This window comes from Desmodus rotundus, chromosome 4 (assembly GCF_022682495.2).
Source record: "Desmodus rotundus isolate HL8 chromosome 4, HLdesRot8A.1, whole genome shotgun sequence".
In the NCBI taxonomy this organism is placed as follows: domain Eukaryota; kingdom Metazoa; phylum Chordata; class Mammalia; order Chiroptera; family Phyllostomidae; genus Desmodus; species Desmodus rotundus.
Window position 1 is genome coordinate 180,424,072 of NC_071390.1, and position 20,012 is coordinate 180,444,083.

Genomic DNA, 20,012 nt, shown 5'->3' on the forward strand with positions numbered 1-20,012 from the left:
AGTAACAACCCGTGGATTCCCACTGTGGTTAGTACACTTCAGAGAGATACACAGAATTTTTAGCCTAGCAATCTAGCCTAGCTGTCTTCTGGAACAGAATGAATTTCATCTGTTACAGAAAAGCCACACAAAACTCAAAGGACACAGGGACCAACAAACTCACAAGTACACCGGACGCTTCCTTCTTAGCCCCTCAGCCTGGTGAAACTAGACATACATTGTATCTTATTTCCTTGCCTGTGTATCTTATAAATTTAGTGAAATGACTGGGTGGTATTTTTGCCAACAGATCTGTTTCAAGTTCCGGGGCAGAGGCGGAGTGTGCTGGAGAGGCCGTGGAGGCCCACCCAAACACCCCTGCTGCACACACTGCACCGTGTGCTGGAGGCCACGCCACGGCGCCCACGCCCAGGGCAGAGAGACCAGGGGAGCCGGGGCCAGCTGGCCTGTGCACGCGCACAGAATGCTGTTCTGGGGGGAAGGGGATAACAAGCGACATGAGGAGGCCCTCAGACTTTAGATGGGTGGCCTCTTTGAGAAGGTGCCTGGAGACTGATGTGAGTGATGGGAGGGAGATAAGACAGAGAGAGAGACCCTGAAAAGGGCAGAACATTCTGACAGAGAAGAGCAAATGCCAACGCTCCAGGGGAGAAACGAAGGTATGAGAACAGGGAGGGGTGGGAGGCGGGGGCAGAGCCAGATCTAGAGAGAAGCAGAGGGCCCCAGAGAGGGGAAGGAGCGACCTCTACCAGCCTGTGCAGCCCCTGGCAGTGGGCTTCCCTGACATCCCTTTCCCGAGTGTCGGCACTGAAACAGAAAGTGCTCTTGGACACAAGGACTGGGAGAGACAGAGTGTGCGAGACACACCTCTAACGGGGACGTGGCGTTCTGGCGTCCCGGACAGGGCACCTCACTCACTGTCAGAGCAGCACTGTCCCCAGCCTCAGCCCTGCACGGGCCACCTCCTTGTCTCGGCCACAGATCCCTCCTCTGCACTGTGACTTGCTGAGTGCTTTCTTTCAGCTCTTATTTCACGTTAGCCTCTTCCCAGGCGTGCATGAGCTGCGAAGCCATGGACCACGTGCAGGTGGCGTGCTTTCTTCTAATACTCACTGGGAGACCTAACTTCGAAAAAGGCACACAGCTCCCACCCGAACACACTGGCCGCATCCACCAGCCAGCTCACACAGCCCACGCACAGCCCACCACTGCTCCCACGTCCAGGAGAAACAAGGGCTACACAACAGCCACAGGTGCTGCATTCAAAACATGCAAAAAAACCGGTATGAGAAGTCGAACCATGAAGCTTCCAGCTCAAATTTGTCACTTTTATTTGGAACACTTCAAAAAAGAAAAACAAAGATGCTAAAACTACGAGGAAAACTGGAAACGACGTCCACCCGGATCCTGAGCTGTCACGAGCACACAGTGCCCGCTGGAGAGTAGACGCTGTGGGCTGGGCCGCGCCTGCCCACTACAGCCTGGACAGGCCTGGCCCCAGCTGGCCGTCCTCCCAGGCTCCGTGCCCTAGGCCTCCGTTTCCTCGCCTTGCAGGTGCGACAGCTGCCAGAGTGTCTTCCTGGGCTGAGCGCGTGCTTAGCCTTGTTCCAGCACAGTAAGTACTTAGTGTCGATCTCAATACAGACAAATGACAGAAGTGTGTCACCTCATTTTTACCACACATGCAGCAAGGGTTTCGGCAAACCAGAATTCGAGGCTTTGTGCAGAGGGCTCACTCTTGTCAGTTGTCTGCTGACGACGTGCAGTGCACCCGGACCCTGAGGCAGAGCCCCCCAGCTCCCACTCCAGGCAGAGCCCAGGCCCTGGGGGCACACGACACGGGGGACACGTGTACCTATCCACGAGCTCCTTCACCCCCTCCTTGTCGGGCACCAGGGACTGGTCTTGGTCGTCTGCCAGCGGTGTCCCCGCCTGGCGGTAGATGCAGCGGACCATGTAGCGCACTTCAGACCAGTAGTTCTGCAGCTGCTGTGGCTCCCGGTCCGTCTCTGCCGAGCTCTCCCTGTGAGGCGGCATGAGGGCAGGTGAGGGCCAGTCAGTCCCATCCTCCCTACCCCGCCCCGCAGCCCCTCCCATCCACACCCAGCTCTCCCCTCCATCAGGCTCTGCTGTTGCTGCCCCTGGCCAGTGCTGCCCTCACTATCCGGTCTCCCAGACCTCATTTGTCTCCAGGAGACATCGGCTCCCCTCACTCAACAGGGACCGGGGATGCCGACCAGCCTGGCTCCCCGGCCTCTCACCCCCACTGTCCCTGTGTCCTGGGCAGCCAGTCCAGCCCCCCCGCCCTCCCCATCATCCTTGGACTCCAATGACTGAGCCCTGGCTCCTGTCCCTCCTGAGGACTAGCTCCTGCCGGTTAGTGCCCAGGGTGGGAAGGAGGGAGGAGCCTTACTTATCCAGGGCTCCCTCCCAACGGCCCCACCATAGGCCAGGGGCTCCCTCTCAGCAGTGTGTGGCCTTCGTGAAGAAGCCAATCCTGTCCCAGCCCCAGCACCCGTCCAGTGGCCCCCCATCCGCTCCGGTACCTGCGCTCGCTGCAGGCATCACAAGCACACGTGGTGTCCGAGGGCGGAGGCTGGGCACCCAGAGCCAGCCTCCCACCGCCTGCCTCCGCCGGGGCCCCACCCAGAGGGCCGTGGAGCAGGAAGTCCTGGCCCTGTTTGAAAGAGAGAACAGCACAGACTAGTCACGTTGCAGATGCTCTCACACAGGAGCTCTCCACCTCTTTCCTCTGCTCATACCCCCCGCCCCCCGAGACCCTGCTCTGCATGAGGCAGCCTCTGCTTTGCTTGCTCGTTCCGTTTGTTCGTTAGAACTCCTGGGCATGGACAACAGTGTGGTGGCTGCGGTGGGGTGGGGGTGGAGGAGGGCGTAGGGGGGGTTAACGGTGATGGAATAAAAATAAATTTAATTAAAAAACCAAATGCTCATACATAAATTTCAGAAAAATGCCTTTTAAAAGCCACATAAAACCGAGACTCTGAAAACTCTGCACCGAGGTTACACGGAAAACTTTTCCTCCCTGACACCCAAGAGTCGTGTCTGGAGCCCGTTGTCTGTCCCCTTTGACTCTATATCCCACGAGGACGGCAAAGGGCTTCCTTCCATCTTTACGAATGGGCAACTCTACCCCTAGGGTCCTATGCAGCCCATGGTGATCACCCCAGTGGGCACCTCCAGGAAGTGACGCAGCCAGTCACCTGTGATGGCAATGAGTGGAAACCTAGGGGCCACTCCGGCCCAGCGTCCAGAGGCCTCCGGCCCGCAGACTCCCATCAACTGGGCTGCCTGCTCTGGCTGAGGGAAGAGGCTGCTTGGGGAGGACGGTGGAGCAGGCGTGGACCTCTGCGCCTCGCCGTCCAACAGCACCTAAAAGATGTTGCCAACAGCGACTCCAGGGAACACCAAGACAACCTGAGGCCCCACCCCACAAACCCTTGCCCTCCCTGTACTTCCCCATCTCAGAACATAACTGCACGACCCGCCCAGCTGGCACCTTGTCCCCTGGTGACAGGACTAGAGTGGGACTCTGTTACCAGTCTTACGGACTATTAAAGAGCTGGAGGCCAAACACGGTGAAGGAAGGTACTCGCCCCTCCCCGCACAGGGTTCACCAACAGGACAGCCAGCACCATGCCCATTGCCCCACCCCTACCCTCCTGGCTGCCCAGGAAACAGGCAGAGGCCCGGGTCGCATGCTGCAGCTGGGTGTTTAGGTCACCTCAGTGATGGTGAGCGCACCTATCCTGCCCCTCCTGCCTCCAGGGCTAAGCAGACTCACCAGCACCTGGTCCCGCCCCACTTCCAGCCCAGTCTAACCACAGCCACCTCCTGCATGGGTTCCCATGCTGACCCACTGTGACCCCTTCTCCACGCAGCAGCCACAGTGCCTCCAAGTGTGAGACAGCACTGAGCTCTACCCAGAGACAGACCGGCTTCCTGTCCAGGTCCCCAGTACAGGCTCCGGCTCTGCCGTCATGGCCCCCGCAGCCTCTCCTGGGAGTGCTGACGCACTCAGTCTCAGTGAGGGAACCTCTCCACCTGTCTCGCCTCAGTGAGAAGATCAACACCTACTCAGGGTGGCCACTGAGCCCCTCAGCTCCAAACCCACCCTCCCTGGCTGGCCCTGCTCTGTGAAGAAGGCCAGCCCTGCAAACTGCTCTTTGGCCAGGGGCGCCATGTCCAGCCTGCCAGAAGAGGGAGCTGGAGGGGCACTACAAAGGCAGGGCCTCCCCCAGTCCTGGACTTCTCTCTGCTTGCTCCTGCCCCTTGGGGGTGTGAGGCGGACCCCAGCAAACCCACCCAGCTGAGCCTGCAGCTCCTCAGCTGCCTCGCTGTTCCCCAAGGTCCTAACAGCACCCTCTGAACTCCTACGTGTCCCGTCCCCCACCCCGTGCTCCAGAGTGGCTACTTGCTGGGTGGGCCTTGCCAGGCCTCAGCTCCTTGCACAGATGTGGGCAGGGGACCTGCTCACCTCACGCACCACAGATGCTCTCCTGTCATCCCAGACTGCCTGCCGAAATCCTGGTGTTGGCCTGTTTAGTGGCCTTCCTCACAGGACCCTTTCTGAGCTGCTCCTGGCTGTGCACCAGCACCCACGTGCTGCCTAGTGCACAGAAACCTCGGAACAGCAGCCGAGAACCTGAGAAGGAGCATTTCCTGCTGACCAGGGGCAAAGTGTGAAAACAGGGCACGTGACGACTACACAGTAAATCCTTAAATGCGTCACCTTACAGTCACTCAGCTCATGCAGATTTAACTTCGGTCGCTATATTTTGTCCAAGTTCAACGCACTTTAAAGGAATACAACAAAACCCACCACTCGACAATGTAAAATGCAAAACGTCCGGCATCCAATACCAAAACCAAGAAACAAGAAAATGTGACACATAACCAGGAGAGAAACCAATCGACAGGAATAGACCCCAAACAACAGATGTGATGCTACCGACAGAGAGAACCTGAACCCAGAGAGTACAAACTCCACGTGCTCAGGAAAGCAGAGGGGAGTGCACACACAAGGAGGGAAACACAAGGAGGTGTAAAAAAGCGAGCAAACAGAACTTCTGGAGATGAAAACTATCTCAGAGGATCAGGTGTCCATTCTGGGCCGACCCTCTCAGCCTGGTGGGGGAACTCCTGGTCAGCACAGCCAACCGCTCAGTCGGCAGGCAGCTCCCAGGAGTGAGGTCCTGAGCCAGGTCCTCGGGACGCAGCCACCAATAAGACACTGCCTGCACACAACAGGACAGGCCTCACAGACCCGACATGCTGGTGGGTGAAAGTGTGTGAGTCTCCTGTTGCGGCTGCAACAGGTTACCACAAAGTTAGTGGCTTAAATAAAATAACACAAGCGGATTATCTTTAAAAAAAATCTTAAAAAAGGAAATATAAGACAGACTTAAGAGACTAGCCCTGACTGGTGTGTATCAGTGGATTGAGCACCAGCCTGTGAACCAAAGGGTCGCCGGTTCGATTCTCAGTCAGGGCGCAGTAGGGGGCGTGTGAGAGGCAACCACACATTGATGTTTCTCTCCCTCTCCGTCTCCCTCCCTTCCCCCCTCTCTAAAAATAAATAAATAAAGTCTTTAAGAAAAATAAAAGAAGGTTAAGATGTCTCGCTCACAGGTAATGGTGACACAGACAGAAGGGGCTGCATGAACCCAGCAACGACGAGGAAGGACGCAGACGAAGGGGCGCCGCCCTCAGTCACTGGGAGTCACAGTGCCCGCAGTCACAGTGCCCGCTCTCCAGCAACAGGGTGTGAGTGCTTTCCAACACTCCTGAAGCATCAACTGAGACTGGCCCTAAGACAAACGCCAGCAATTTCTAAAAATTGAGTAATATAAATAAGCTCTTGTATTGTAACAGAACTGAACTTGTAATCAATAGCAGAAAAGAACCCGAAGATATAAACTTCCAGTTTCAGAATGAACGAGTCCTGGGGACGTTGTGTGCAACACGGAGACGCCAGCTAACACCACCGCCCTGGCTGGGGTGGCTCAGTGGGCTGAGCACTGGCCTGAGAACTGAAAGGTCACCGGTTCAATTCCCGGTCAAGGCACCTGCCTGGGTTGTGGGCCAGGTCCCTGGTTGGGGGTGTGTGAGAGGTAACCCATCAATGTTTCTATTGCACATCAATGCTTCTCTCCCTCTCTTTCTCCCTCCCTCCATAAATAAATAAATTAAAAAAACTTAAATACTGTGTTGTATGCTTGAAAGTTGCTAGGAGAACAGATTTTAAAACTTCTCATCACAAAAAAAATTTTGTAGCTATGTATGGTGACAATGTTAACTAGACTTACTGAGGTGATCATTCCACAGTATATACAAAATCATCACCTCATACACCTGAAACTAACATAACGTTACATGTCAACTATGCCTCAAGCAAAAAGAAGATACCTGGAAAATACTCCAAAATACTTGGAAGTTAAAAAATACACCTAAATCTGTGGGTTAAAGAATAAATCATAGTAAGGAAAATTATAAAATATTTTGAGTAGAATGAAAGACAGCACATCAAAATCCTGGGGATGTCACTAAGCAATGTTTAGATAGAATTTTATGGAATTAAGTATATGTATCAGAAAAGAAGAAAGGTCTCAAATCAATAATGTAAACTTGTACATTAAGAAACCAAAAGAGTAACAGATTAAATCTAAAGTAGAAAGATAGAAATAACAAAGAGCAAAAATTAATGAAATATAAAATAGAAAATCAATTCAACTAAAAGATCAATAAACTTGATAAGGATAAACCTCTAGCCAAGCTGTCAGGGAGAAAGAGGCAAAACTCAAACAGCGGGAACAGCGGAAGCATCGGGAACGAAAGGGGTCGGGGTGGCAAGCGACCGCTGAGACCCCAGAAAGCAAAAGAAAAGAAAGGAGTATTCTGCCCTGGCTGGTGTGGCTCAGGGGATTGAGCGCAGGCCTGCGAACCAAAGGTTCGTCAGTTCGATTCCCAGTCTGGGCACAGGCCTGGGTTGTGGGCCAGGTCCCCAGTAGGGGTGCATGTGAGGCAACAACATATTGATGTTTCTCTCCCTCTCTTCCTCCCTCCCCTTATGTCTATAAATAAATAAATCTTAAAAAAAAGAAAGGAAAAGAATTCTGAACAACTCCATGTCGACACATCGACACACAGCGAGTGCACCCCCAGTCTCACTAGGGCGCACCGCAAGGGCCAGAGTGCACAGACAGCCCTTGACTCACATGTACTGTGCAGCAGGACACAGTGTAAGACAAAAATGACAGGGCTCACACGTGAAGAAAAAGATAACCTTTACCGACTAAACTGAACTCGCAGTTCAAGCCCTTCCCGACAAGACCCTGAGGCCGTGCGAGGACACAGTGAGAGGGTGCCTAGGAACCAGGCACAGGGCTCTCCCCAGATGCCAAATCTGCGGATGCTTCCGTCTTGGGACTTCCCAGCCTCTGGAAATGTGAGAAATAAGTGTCTGCTGTTTACAAGCCAAAACAACCACCAACAAACTCCAACCTTTCCAATAAGGCAACTTGGGGTCAAGACAGCTTCCCTGGGGAATTCTACCAACCATTTAAGAGAGAAGTAATACCAACACTACATAAACTTTTCCAAAAAAATCTTAAAAAGGAAAGAATATTTTCTAGTTCATTCTATGAGGCATTACCCTGACACCAAAACCACACGAAAATACTCTGAGACAAGAAACTTACAGACGGATGCCCCTGTGAACACAGATGCAGTGACCCCTAGCAAAGCACCAGCAGCCGCGGAGCAGACGGTGGTGCGCACACCCTGACCGAGTCCGGGCTGCCCCAGGAAGGAAAAGCTCTTTCGGTGCCCCAAAAGTTATGAGGCTGTGATTAATTTTAACAAACTGAAGAAAAACTTCCACGGTCATCTCAACAGATGTAGGTAAAGTTGGACAAAATTAAATATCCACTCACAGTAAGTCTCAGTGAATTAAAACCAGAAGTCAAGTTCTTCAACCTTACCTGTACTGCCCTGCAGCTAACCTCACACTTCACAGTAACCGACTAAAAGCTGTCCCCTTGGACTGGGGGTGGGGAAGGCTGTCTACTCACACTGCTCCTACACAAACAACATCACACTGGAGGTCCTAACCCAGGCAGAAAGGCAAGGAAAAGTAAAATACAGACTGGAAGCGAAGGAATACATTATGTGCAGATGATGTGATCATCTATGTAGAAAACCCTAAGGAATCTACCACAAAACCACTAGAATTAGTAGTAAATGGGACTTCAGGGGTATAAGCTCAATGTACAAAAACAGCTGTGTTTCTATATACCAGCAGGAAACAACTGGGTATGAAAAAGTTTTAGAAGCGCATTTAAAACAACAAGAGGAGATGAAATACATTGGAAAATCTTCAATACACTATGGGCAAAACCTGTAGTTGCAAGACCACAACACGATTCTACGGAGACCCCCACCACACTCAGGCGCTGGAGACTCCACAGGAAGGTGTCCGTTCTCCCCAAACCGGCCTACAGCTCCATGTGGCGCCAGAGCCTGCGGCGCAGCCCAGCTTCCCGCAGACACTAGAAAGGGGCTTCTAAACTTTCCACGGGAGTGCAAAGCACCTAGAGGAGCCGAACACTTAAAAAAGACAGCGAAACTGCAGGACCTCCACTTCCTACCATTCGGACCTCCTATAAAAAGCTCCCGGAGCCCAGACCGGACTGAACGGGCAAAAGAATGGCACGGGAACACAGCCCAGAAGCAGACCGACCCATACAGCATCAACAGATTTTTGACAAAGACGCCAATGTAATTCCACAAGGAAAAACAGCATTTTCAACAAACAGCCTGGAAATGGGCATCCACGCGCAAAGAGGGTGACCTGCAATTCTTCCTTTACAAAAATCATGAACATCATCAAAGTAAGTAAGTAGCAAGTCAAATGTTTAAGCTCAAACAATAAAACATCCAGAAAAAGCACAGGGAAACAGATCTTTAGAACCCTGGTAGCAAAGATTTTCTCCATAGAAAACAAAAAGCCCAAATCATTTACAAGTTGTTAAACTGGATTTGATCAAAATGTAAAACTGTGCTCTTCAAAAAGAAGTGTTACAAAACAAAAAGGAAAGCCAAACACTGGGAGAAAATATTTGAGAAACGTATCTTATAAAAGGCTTGTATTCAAAATATATAAAGACCTCTCACAAGTCAGTAAGACAAATCAACTCAAATATAGGTAGATGTGAACAGCCACTTCACCAGAGTGACAGGTGAAAAATAAGCACATAAAAAGATGCTCAACAAATCATTCAGAAGATGCAAATTAAAACCACATGCAGTAACACCACAAGCCGCTGGAATGGCTACGAGGAAGGACTGTCAGTGTCTAGCCTTGGCCAGGATGGAGACCAGTGGGAGCCCTCCCACAGGGCTGGACAAGAGTGCAAGCACTCTGCAACTCAGCCTGACAGTTCCTTATGGTGTCAGCCCATGCACTTAGCCTACGACCTTGAACTCCACTCCCAGGTACTCATCGAAGAGAAATGCACTCTGTCCGCACCAAAGACGTGCACTGAAATGCCACGAGGAGCTTTATTCCGCACCAAAGACGTGCACTGAGATGCCACGAGGAGCTTTATTCCGCACCAAAGACGTGCACTGAGATGCCACGAGGAGCTTTATTCCGCACCAAAGACGTGCACTGAGATGCCACGAGGAGCTTTATTCCTATCAGCCAGGACCAGGGAAACACAAATGTCCTTCCGCTGCTGGTGGAGAAACCAACTGCGGTTCTCGCTTACAACGGACTCCCGCTCAGAAACAGAAACCAACCCCCAGAGGAAGCAACGACACTTGTGCCTCTCGGCAGCATGAAGTTCGGTGAAAAAAAGCCAAAGCCTGCTGCTCCGCTTACCGTTCTGCCCTGCAGCTGACAGCTCTGGGCGGCAGCGACCAACAGCGTCAGCCACCACTTCCGTGGCGTTCACTATAAACGAACTGGCGTTTGTATGATGGGCCAAGACCCAACAGGGCAAACGTTCTCGGTAAGGACCAGGACCAGCCAACTCTTCGATGGCTGGTTTAAACTGGGATGGCGCGCCCTGCACACGGCAACCATGAAAGAACCTGACTCCTCGGCGTGAAGGGCGGGACTCGCAACCCTGCCACACACAGGAGGGCACAGCCACCGCTGCTCGTGTCCACAACCCGACAGAGCCTTGGAGACAGCCAGCCTTGAAAACGAAGGCGACCACTAATTTGGTGAAGTCTTGTCCTTGTGGCCAGAAGCTTCAGTGCCACAGACCTCATCGAAGAAAAACTAATTCTCCCAAAGCAGCCATCTCCCACCCCCAACCAAATTTCTTGTTACTTAAACATTACAAATGGAAAATGCAATATAACTTATGTGTTTAAGCCCTTGTACAAGTATAAAAACCCAACCTGGTCTACAACTTACACATAAAAAACTCTGAAAATCATTACAATTCAAACACACATTATTGTAAAGACACAGATGAACGAGTAGCCGAGATTAGAGTACCACATCCAAGACAGGCCTGCTCCCAGCTGCTCAGCAGCAGCCTCTTTCGAGCCTCTGCCGAGCGTCTCCTCCAGTACTGGGGTTTCTCCTGCACAGAGTAGGCCAGGCCTTCGGTGGCTCTTTGTGTGGCCTCAGCATAGAACTAAGCGCTGAGAGAACCTCTACACTATCCTCCACAGGCCTGACCAACAGCCCAGGCCGCCTAAGTCACAGGAGCCAGGGCCGAAGCCCTCTGACCCACAGCACCTCCAGGGATCTGCACATGCCTCCCTGCAGTGTCAGAATACAAAACAGAAAGGCCCAGCTGGTGTGACTCAGTGGACTGGGTGCCAGCCTGCGAACCACAGGTTCACAGGTTCGATTCCCAGTCACGGCACATGCCTGGGTTGCAGGCCAGGTCCTCAGTAGGCGGTGCATGAGAGGCAACCACACAGTAATGTTTCCCTCCCTCTCTCCCCCTCTTCCGCTCTCTCTAAAAATAAATAAATAAAATCTTTTAAAAAACAAGAACAAAAAAAGTGCCGTAACTTCCTGAGAATCCAAGTGAAATGAGGTGTAGACTGAGGTGCTCCTAAAGCCCCCATAGCTCTTGGTTGCAGTATGGGAGGAGCAGACTATGGGGCTTAAGATTGCGCTACCACGGTGGGGCAAGGTGGGCGTGACTTTCAGAATACAGCCTGACTCAAGATGTAGTCAGGGGCGTCCACCTGCATCACTGAGTTACCCTTGCCCTGACTGGGGATGGCAGCCGAGTAAGCATGAACCATTCCGGAGAACTGGCAACTGTAGCTCCTCGCAGGAGCTGGAGACAGGGACACGCAGGAGGCTCCGGGTCAGGGTTTAAACTAAGAGTGGGCAGCCACGAGGGGATTCGGCCAGGCATTTGATGGGGTGCGGGAGGAGCGAGGAGGAGGAGCCATGATGCAGCTGGCAGCGAAGGCAGATTCCGGCGGGTAGTGAGAGTGGAGCCTTGCGGGCTAGAGGAGCTGGTCAGCAGTGGGCTGGGAACAACGCACGCCACTGCCTCGACCATGCCCGTTCTAGCGGACTCCAAGCCATCAAGGGCTCTGCCATGCAAACCTGGCCTCTATCTGGACTCTCGGGACTTGGGTCTTTCCTGGACTTCACCACGACCCAGTGCGACGCGGCACGCTCTTTCCTGGACTAGAACACGGAGGCTCATCACAGCGTACCCCAGATCCTGAAGGAGAGCGCTGCTGTGCGAGGACGGCGACTTTGCTACCCTCCAGAGAGACGGGGGAACTGTTCGCACAGCTGGCTTAAGATAAGGAAATGGGCAATGATCGGGCTTGCTTTTGGCTTATACCGTCTGGGGAACAAGGGAAGTGCTGGATCTCATGGGAAAGGAGGGCTTCGAGCAAAAGTGCTAGGAGACCCCCCCAAGGTTGGAATATTGTAAATAAAAACCTGTTTCTCCAGCGTTAATTACTGAGTCATTCTCCAAGGCACCACGTGGATGAGCCCTTGTATGAGCCTGGTTACAAGAGAATCACGGAAGTGTGTCCACAGCCCTCCGAGGTGAGAACTCTACTGTGCAGGGTGTGTACTGTAAACAGTCTCAAGTCCTGAAACACTGCCTTTGATGTGAACCACTCAGAAGCCATTCCCAGGTGACTGCTCTAGGCCAGACCTCGCAGGTACCCCAACCTGGATGAGGCAGGAGGCAGGAAAGCGGCTGCAGCAGAAATTCAGGGTGCACACCAGAAGGAGGGAGCCAACTGTACCCGGACACCCTGGAGGCCCACCTGCTCTCAACGAACACCTGCACTGCTCTCCTTGTCCAACACCTGGATGCTGCTGAGGGGGACATCCTTGTCAATGGGCAGATTGGAGCACCCGCACAGTGACATCTCCACCTTCAACAGGGACCTCAGGCTGGCCAGCTACCTGGACACCTGCCAGCTCACTGTTCTCATTTCTCACAGACACCACCTGAAACCTTCCCCACTCCCGGTCCACCCAGCCGCACTACACCGACTCTCCCTCTCAAACACAGTTTCTGGCAACATCTACACTCCCCACCCCCACCTTATCTGCATCCTATGCAGCCTTGCCTGCAAATCCTGTCTCAACAGAAGGAAGATTCTTTTTTACTAATATTTGGCAGTTAAAAAAAAAGATTTACTTATTTTTAAAGAGGGGAAGGGAGGGAGAAAGAGAGGGAGAGAAACATCAATGTATGGTTGCCTCTCACACGCCCCCTACTGGGGACCTGGCCTGCAACCCAGGCATGTGCCCTGTCTGGGAATCGAACTGGCGACTCTTTGGTTTGCAGGCCAGCGCTCAACCCACTGAACCACACCAGCCAGGGCAGGAGATTCTTCTGAAAGAGACCCTGGCTCTTTTATCTTGGTGGGAACTACAAGCACCACCCTGTGTCTCCCTTTCTCCTTCCTGCTCTGACACGATTTCAAGTCTGCCCCCCAGTGCTGAGTGCAGGCAGGAGAGAGAGTGACTGGAGCTCCAGCACTGCTGGTGGGGGAACAGATGGATGCGCTCTTGGGAAACAGGCATTCTTGTATGAATGCAAGCGTCTCATTGCCCGGGAACCCAGCAGCTCGAGCCCACGGACGAGTGCTCTGTAATGACTGACTTTATGTCAATCTGAACGCGTGACGGGCGCACAGGCACACGGCTAGTAGAACGCTGCTTGCAAGTGTGCCCCTGAGGGTGCCTCTGGAGGAGGTGGCCACTGAGTAAAAGAGACTGTCCTCCCCAAGTGGGGCGCCTCCTGCACTCCACTGAGGGCTGAACGAACAAGAGGCAGAGGAAAGTGGGCTCCACCCTCCCACCAGAGCTGAGACTCCATCTGCTGCCCGCAGGCACCAGCACTTGGGTACCCGGGCCGTCACAGCATACCCAGCTCGCACGACTGGCCCCTTGTTTCTTGGGCCTCTGGAATCAGACTGAATTCCACCATCAGCTTCCCTGGGCCTCAGGCCTGCAGACTGCAGGTTGTGGGACTTCTTGGCCTCCATAACCACACAAGCCGATCCCTGTAATAAATCTCTTCTCTCTCTACCTATTGGGATGGCCAAAAGATTGTTTGATTATTTTCCTGTGTCGCTTAGTTGTCTTTAATTTCACATGAAAGAATTTTGTTAGACTGTATTGTGACAGCTGTCATATCTGTGTACATTATAAAACAAACATCAGAATTGGAGAGTTTTTGTGCAGCCATTTTAACATTGAAGATGGAAGAAAATATGTGACATTTTCAGCATATTATGCTTTATTATTTCAAGAAAGGTAAAAACACAACTGAAGCACAAAAAAGATTTGTGCAGTGTATGGAGAAGGTGCTGTGAATGTAGTTTGAGAACTTTCGTGCCGGAGATTTCTCACTGGACACTGCTGCATGGTCGGGTAGACCAGTTGAGGTTGACAGCAATCAAACGGAGACATTAATCGAGAACAATCAATGTTATGCCACGCGGGAGAGAGCTGACTGACGCAGAAAATCCAAATCAATAAAGTTATTGGTGAAAATGAAAGATGTATCTTTTATTTTTTGGAAAAAAACACACACATTTTCTGTCCCACCCAATACCTGCCTCCCGCCGGTGCTGCCACTCTGGAGAACCGCGACCAGCACACAGTCTGACGGGACCCTTTAAAGGAGCGCCCAGAGACGGGCATACACTTGCCCAGGTTCCATTTTTGTAATTGCAAAAAATTAAAAACAACTCTATCTTTGAATAACTTATACTATAACATACTGAATCATGTGAACTATTGTGTGACTTATGAGTAAACACGCACACAGAAACGAACGCAACTGGCAGCACGAGGAGTCGCTTCAAAAAAGATAAAGACACAGAAAACAAACTGCACACACCATTTTCATAAAGATCAATGTCAACAACCAAGTAACTAATTGTTTAGAGATACACATAAAGGCAATACAATGTTTAAGTGTATTTTACTGATGCTGCTACTTGTGCTGGGCTTGGAGGTTCCCAGGCAAAGCCAAGCTGTGAATCTGGGCTGGCTGCTGCTAGTGCCTGGCCTGGGGCTCACTGAGGTCAGCTGTTGCATATTTGAGAAGATTTAGGAAGTTGTGAAGCATGAGCCAAGACCAGCCTTCCCTAGGGAAAAGCAGCTTGGGCAGGCCCATAACTTGGGTGGGGCAGAGTCTCTGGAGATCTCCCAGGTGGGTCAAACAGTGTGAGCCAGATTGATGGAGTCTCAGATAGGGCACCGGCTTGCTGGCTCTGTAGCTCTGTAGGGGCAGGGTTTAGAAAAGGGACAGTGGCCTCTGCTCACCTTTTGAGGTGCCAGCCACGTCAGTCTCTCCCTGTGCACCACTGGTGCCTTTCAAGCTGCTCCCCCGGTGCTGGAGCTCAGAGGGACCGAGTCTGAGTAGGCGAGTCTGCCTGTGAGTTCTTCAGGAGAAACTGCTTGGGGCTCCAGAAATTTCTTCCACAGCCTCAATCTCTGCAGGTTTTTGCAGCCAGAGGTTGTGGGTACTTATCTTCCTGGCACTGGAACCCTGGGCTGGGGGGCCTGGTGTGAGGCTGGGACTCCTCGCTCCTGAGATATCCCTCCTGAATTTTTATCCACCACATGTGGGTGTGAGACCAGCCCCTTCCACATCTGTGCCCCTCCTACCAGTCTGGATGGATATGGTTTAATTCCGTCGTTGTCAGACTTGACTCCTGGTGGTTCTGTATTTTAGTTGTGATTTTGATGTGGGTGTGTGAAGAGGCGAGCCATGTCTAGGCAATCAATTTAAAGGAATTTTTGAAAAAGGGGAATGAATTGCTTCTCAGACTTTTAATTAAGATCAAGTGTAAAAAGGGAAATGGTAAATACAGAACTCAAGGACAGTAGTTACCTGAGAAAGGAGGGAGAGGATGGGGAAGGGAGGGTGCACAATATTAGGGATGGCCTGGTGCTCATTTTATTGTCCTTCCTAACATGTGTGTTGTACACACATTCACATACATCTGTACCTCAAACATCACACAGTGCAAAACACAACCTCCCCAGGGGGACTTCCTCTGATGACCAGCACTCTCCTTTAGCACTGAACACCTGCGCCCCACCTTGAGCTCCTTGTCCTCTTCTGGACCTGTCCTCTCCTCCCCTCACTGCTGGGTGTCTTAGCAATCAGTACCTTCAGTGGACCTCCTCAGCTTCCTCGCCACTAAGTTTCTTCTCACACAGTTTAGCCTGGCTTCGCTCACATCCTCCACCAATATGCACCTAGCAAACGTCAGACGCAATCTTTGTCGCTGTGTTCAGCACTCCACACCTTTCTCGGTTAACTTCTGAAACATCTGTTAGGAGGACTGCTGGGGGCCAGGCCTCCATGGATGCTCACCCGGTCTATGTCTTGTTGGATGTGCCAAAAATGCTGTAAGGTCTGACCTCCTCACCAGGCCACTTCTCAGCTGACAACCTTGAGGCGGGGCAGGCTCGCTTACTGCCCACTAGGAGAGTGGCAGGACCCCACACTCGGGGTCCTGAGCTGCAACACAGACGCACGGGGCCCGCTGCAGCTGTGGTGGGCCCCCCACTTCACTGACGTGGGGTTTGGGGAGGATGGGGGAACAAGAGGACAGACGTGCATGTGCTCATGACGTGTACTAGACAGGGAGTCACAAAGTCCCTGGGCTCTGACCCCAGGGGTCTCTGTTCTTCTGCCAGCACCCAAGAAAGGGTGACGAGCTGCCTTATTACCTTGAACTAAAAAATCCAGCCCCAGACAGACAACTACCGACCACACCATCCCTCAACAGACTCCCAGGCTCCGTTCTGGTTCTCCCCCTCCTGTCTCGTCTGCTTCTCACTCACCTCCACCTTAGTGCCGGGTGCTGTCCAGAACTGCCCCTCAGTCCTCAGTACTCCATGCCTCCTTCTCCTCCCGTGCCGCATGTGCACTGGCCAAGGCTGAGAAGGGGAGTGCAAGTCATCTGTGTGGAGACTTTTCATGATGACCGCGTGACCAATGGCCGCACACAGCGCATCCGAGACAAACGGATTGTAACTTGGAAGGGCAATCCTTGAAAAATATTTGGGATTCCACTTGAGACCAGTGAGGTCAAAGGTCTGTATGACTCCTGGCCAAATAAACAACTTAAAAAGAAGTCAATTTCATCTACACCAATAAAGGTAGAGGAAGAAAAATAAAAAATATAATTTAAAATAGTATGAATAAAATTAAATGCCTGTGGACAAATGTTTTTGAAAAAACGTACAACGTCGTAACAGAGAAAACTGAGAAACACTTCTAGATGAAGAAAAACTCCACACACGGGGGTCAGAAGAGGCAGCATTAAGAGAAGTGAATCCTCCCACCGATGACAGAGGTAATACGACCCCAGGCAACGCTCTCCAGGGCACATGCACGCGCGTGTGCAGCTTAACGAGATAACTTCCCATCATACAGGGATGATCTGCACCAAGAGTAAACCAACCACGTTGGAAGAGCAGGCGTGAGGGGACGTCCGCTCTGTGAGAACACAGAGCCACAGTAATTGAGACAACGAGCTGCTGGCACAAGGACAAGTGAACCAGCGGAGCAGAGCAGAGAGCCTGGAGATACACCTGCACCCACATGGCCACGTGGTTTACGGCAAAGGTGGTGCTGAAGGTGGGCGCAACAGCCGTTCTCACAAATGCCACGAGGAAACTGGGTCTCCACATGGAAACGCATTAAACTGGGCCTTAACTTCAGACCACATAAAACTTTAATTCTAATTTCCAGCGAGTTGTAGGTCTAAACATGGAAGGCAAAACAATAAAAGCATGAAACTGCTTGCTCAGTAGCCCCACGTCATATATGGCTACTGAGGATTTGAAATGGGAGCAGGATTTTGAATATCTAGTATGGAGAAACATAAAATATCTCACTAATATTTTTTACTTTGAGTATAGGCTGAAATGAGCTTGGATATACTGAGGTAGGAAACTAGAACATCACCTATTTCTTTTCAGGTTCTGACATGTGGCCACAGAAAATTTTAAATGCCCTGTGAGGCATGTATTTGTCATTCATGTGTTTCTTTGGACTACGCTGAGGTCAGAAAACTCATGCCACATGTATGTTTACGATCTCACCTGAGAAAACACCAAAACCAGAACTAAAGAAGGCAGTCGCTACTAAGAAAGCACTCGAGGAATCTGGCCAGATTAAAAATGAACTCTGTTCATCAAAAGACACTACAAACACAGCACGAAAGCGAGCAGAGCAGAGCAGAGGCAGGGACGTCCGCGGTGCACGGGCCGACAGGAACCGCACACCAAAGGCCGGTGAAGGAGTCCCCGCCCCCACCCCATCAGGAAGAAAAGACTAGTAATCCAGCAGAACAGCGGTTCTCCCGGGAGTTCTGACCCCTCTGCAGCAGGTCCCCTAGCAAATGCTATCTCCATATTGACACCAAGCTGTCCTTGCCTTTTCCACTGCGATGACATGGCTGTGACGTGGGTGAAGCCGCCAGGCCCCTCAGCAACAGTGGACCGTGCAGTGACCATGGCCTCCACCACCACTGTGCGCTCGGTTAGAAAGCCCAGTTCCACTTAGGAACGCCCGTGAGCAGGGAAAGCGCTGGGTCCCAGCCCTCCGGCCCCAGTCTCTGGCACACTCTGTGGCATCACCGGAGTGCACGCAAAGCGTCTCTGCAGCGTCCACCAGAAAAGCCCTGCGTGCTGTGTGCTGAAGGAGCCGCTTCATCTGTGAGACGCCGCTCACGGGGAAGAGCGCCTGTCCGACCAAATGAGGCCATCCAGCCTTGGCCAGCTGCCAGATGTGTTCTCATAAATGAATGAGACTGTCCTATGAAGGAAAGCAGCCACCACTATCTGTGGCAAATCATCACAGTTGAGGTTTTAAGCAAAAATCAGAAGTTCAGCAGACCTGTATCCATCACCAGCTCAAAAGCTTCTCCACACAGAAGTCTTTTCTGATGAGACTGGTGGTGATGGTAACAAATACAAGTTTTCACAGAGGTATTGGCATCAGCTTCATCTGCCCTTTTTTTAAAGAAGATTTTACTTATTTATTTTTAGAGCAAGGGGAAGACAGGGAGAGAAACATCAATGTGTGGGTGCCTCTTGCACGCCCCCTACTGGGGACCTGGCCCACAACCCAGGCATGTGCCCTGACTGGGAACTGAACCGGTGACCCTTTGGCTCTAAGGCTGGCACTCAGTCCACTGAGCCACACCAGCCAGGGCTATATCTGCCTAACTTGATAAGCCATTATCTTACAAATGACCAATGTGTGATGTTACAAGACCACATATAAGCAAGAGAGACAATGTATTTTAACATAATGGCAGAGGAAAAATTCACTGATATCGTTTGATTGTACATCACAACTAACCATTAAGAAACAATTTGTTGTCATGGTTTGGTGTAGGACCAAAAAAGAAAATCCATAGTTACCTAAAAAGCTATTAAAATATTTTCTTCATATACTTCAGTCAAAACAACCTATCACCCTGACTGGTGTGCCTCAGTGGGCTGAGTGCTGTCCTGCAAACTGAAAGGTCACCAGTTCAAACCCCAGTCAGGGTACATGCCTGGGTTGCAGGCCTGATCCCCGGTTGGGGGCGCATGAGAGGCAACCACACATTGATGTTTCTCTCTATTTCTTTTTCCCTCCCTTCCCCCCTCTCTCAAATAAATAAATAAAATCTCTTTAAAAAAAAAACAAAACCCAAAATCTATCAAAACAGATTGAGAATGTAGCATCTTCTATCATTCAAATACTAAAAAGATTTTCAAAACAATGCTACTCTACTCACAAAATTATTTTTGTTTCAGGAAACAGTTTTCACTGAAAACCCCACTACAGATGTAGTGGGCACTTGTATGGCACTTGTAGTCAGTTAATGCCATAAAGTCCCTACAGCTCAGCAGTCCCTCTTCCACGTGAACACACAAGGTGGGTCACACAGTGACCACCGCGCGGGAGTGGCACTGTGACTCTTGAACCCAATGCCGAGCAAAATACGTGGGAGCGCAGAACCACGCCACTGCCCTGGTGTCTGCAGCAAGTCAGAAAGAGCAGAAAGTCGCGGGGAGGAGCACAGGCACGCTGGCAGCGGAGGGCTGGGGAGGGGGCTCAGACGGCGAGGGCGAGTGGCTGCGGCAACGCGGGATGTGGGACCCATGTGGTGGAGAACTAACCCCACACAGACCAGCAATCACAGTCCGGCAAGCTTGCGGACTGCACAAGACCACCTAACACCAGCCACACCCAGGACTGAAAATGAGGGCAGGTGAGCAGGAGGGGAGGGAGTTCAAGTAGCTACACAGGAGCAAAGAGCCCTTTAGACAAAGAGGCCAGTCCTGGTGGTTCCAGTGCAATTAAATGGACAGCACACCAAGACTTAATCGTTTTAACCTATATTCACCCAGCATGGGCTTAAAACACATGAAGGAAAACCAGAAATATGTATAAGGAAGAAAGGACAAATACACATGCACAATAGGAGATTTTAACTGGCACTAC

General features: G+C 51.4%; 1 protein-coding gene across 3 annotated transcripts in view; it reads right to left on the reverse strand.

Annotated features, from left to right (window-relative positions):
* FAM193A (family with sequence similarity 193 member A) overlaps positions 1 to 20,012 on the reverse strand; it is a 109,284-nt gene that overhangs the window by 51,361 nt on the left and 37,911 nt on the right. For 2 of the 3 annotated variants that reach the window (XM_053923581.2, XM_053923580.2), the window contains exons 3-4: positions 2,547 to 2,677; positions 1,856 to 2,023 (exon numbers count right to left, since the gene is read on the reverse strand). In XM_053923581.2, the coding sequence (XP_053779556.1) occupies positions 1,856 to 2,023; positions 2,547 to 2,677 (299 nt within the window). Of the gene's footprint in view, positions 1 to 1,855; positions 2,024 to 2,546; positions 2,678 to 16,348; positions 16,557 to 20,012 lie in introns of all 3 variants that reach the window. The other variant, XM_053923582.2, reaches the window with a different exon arrangement.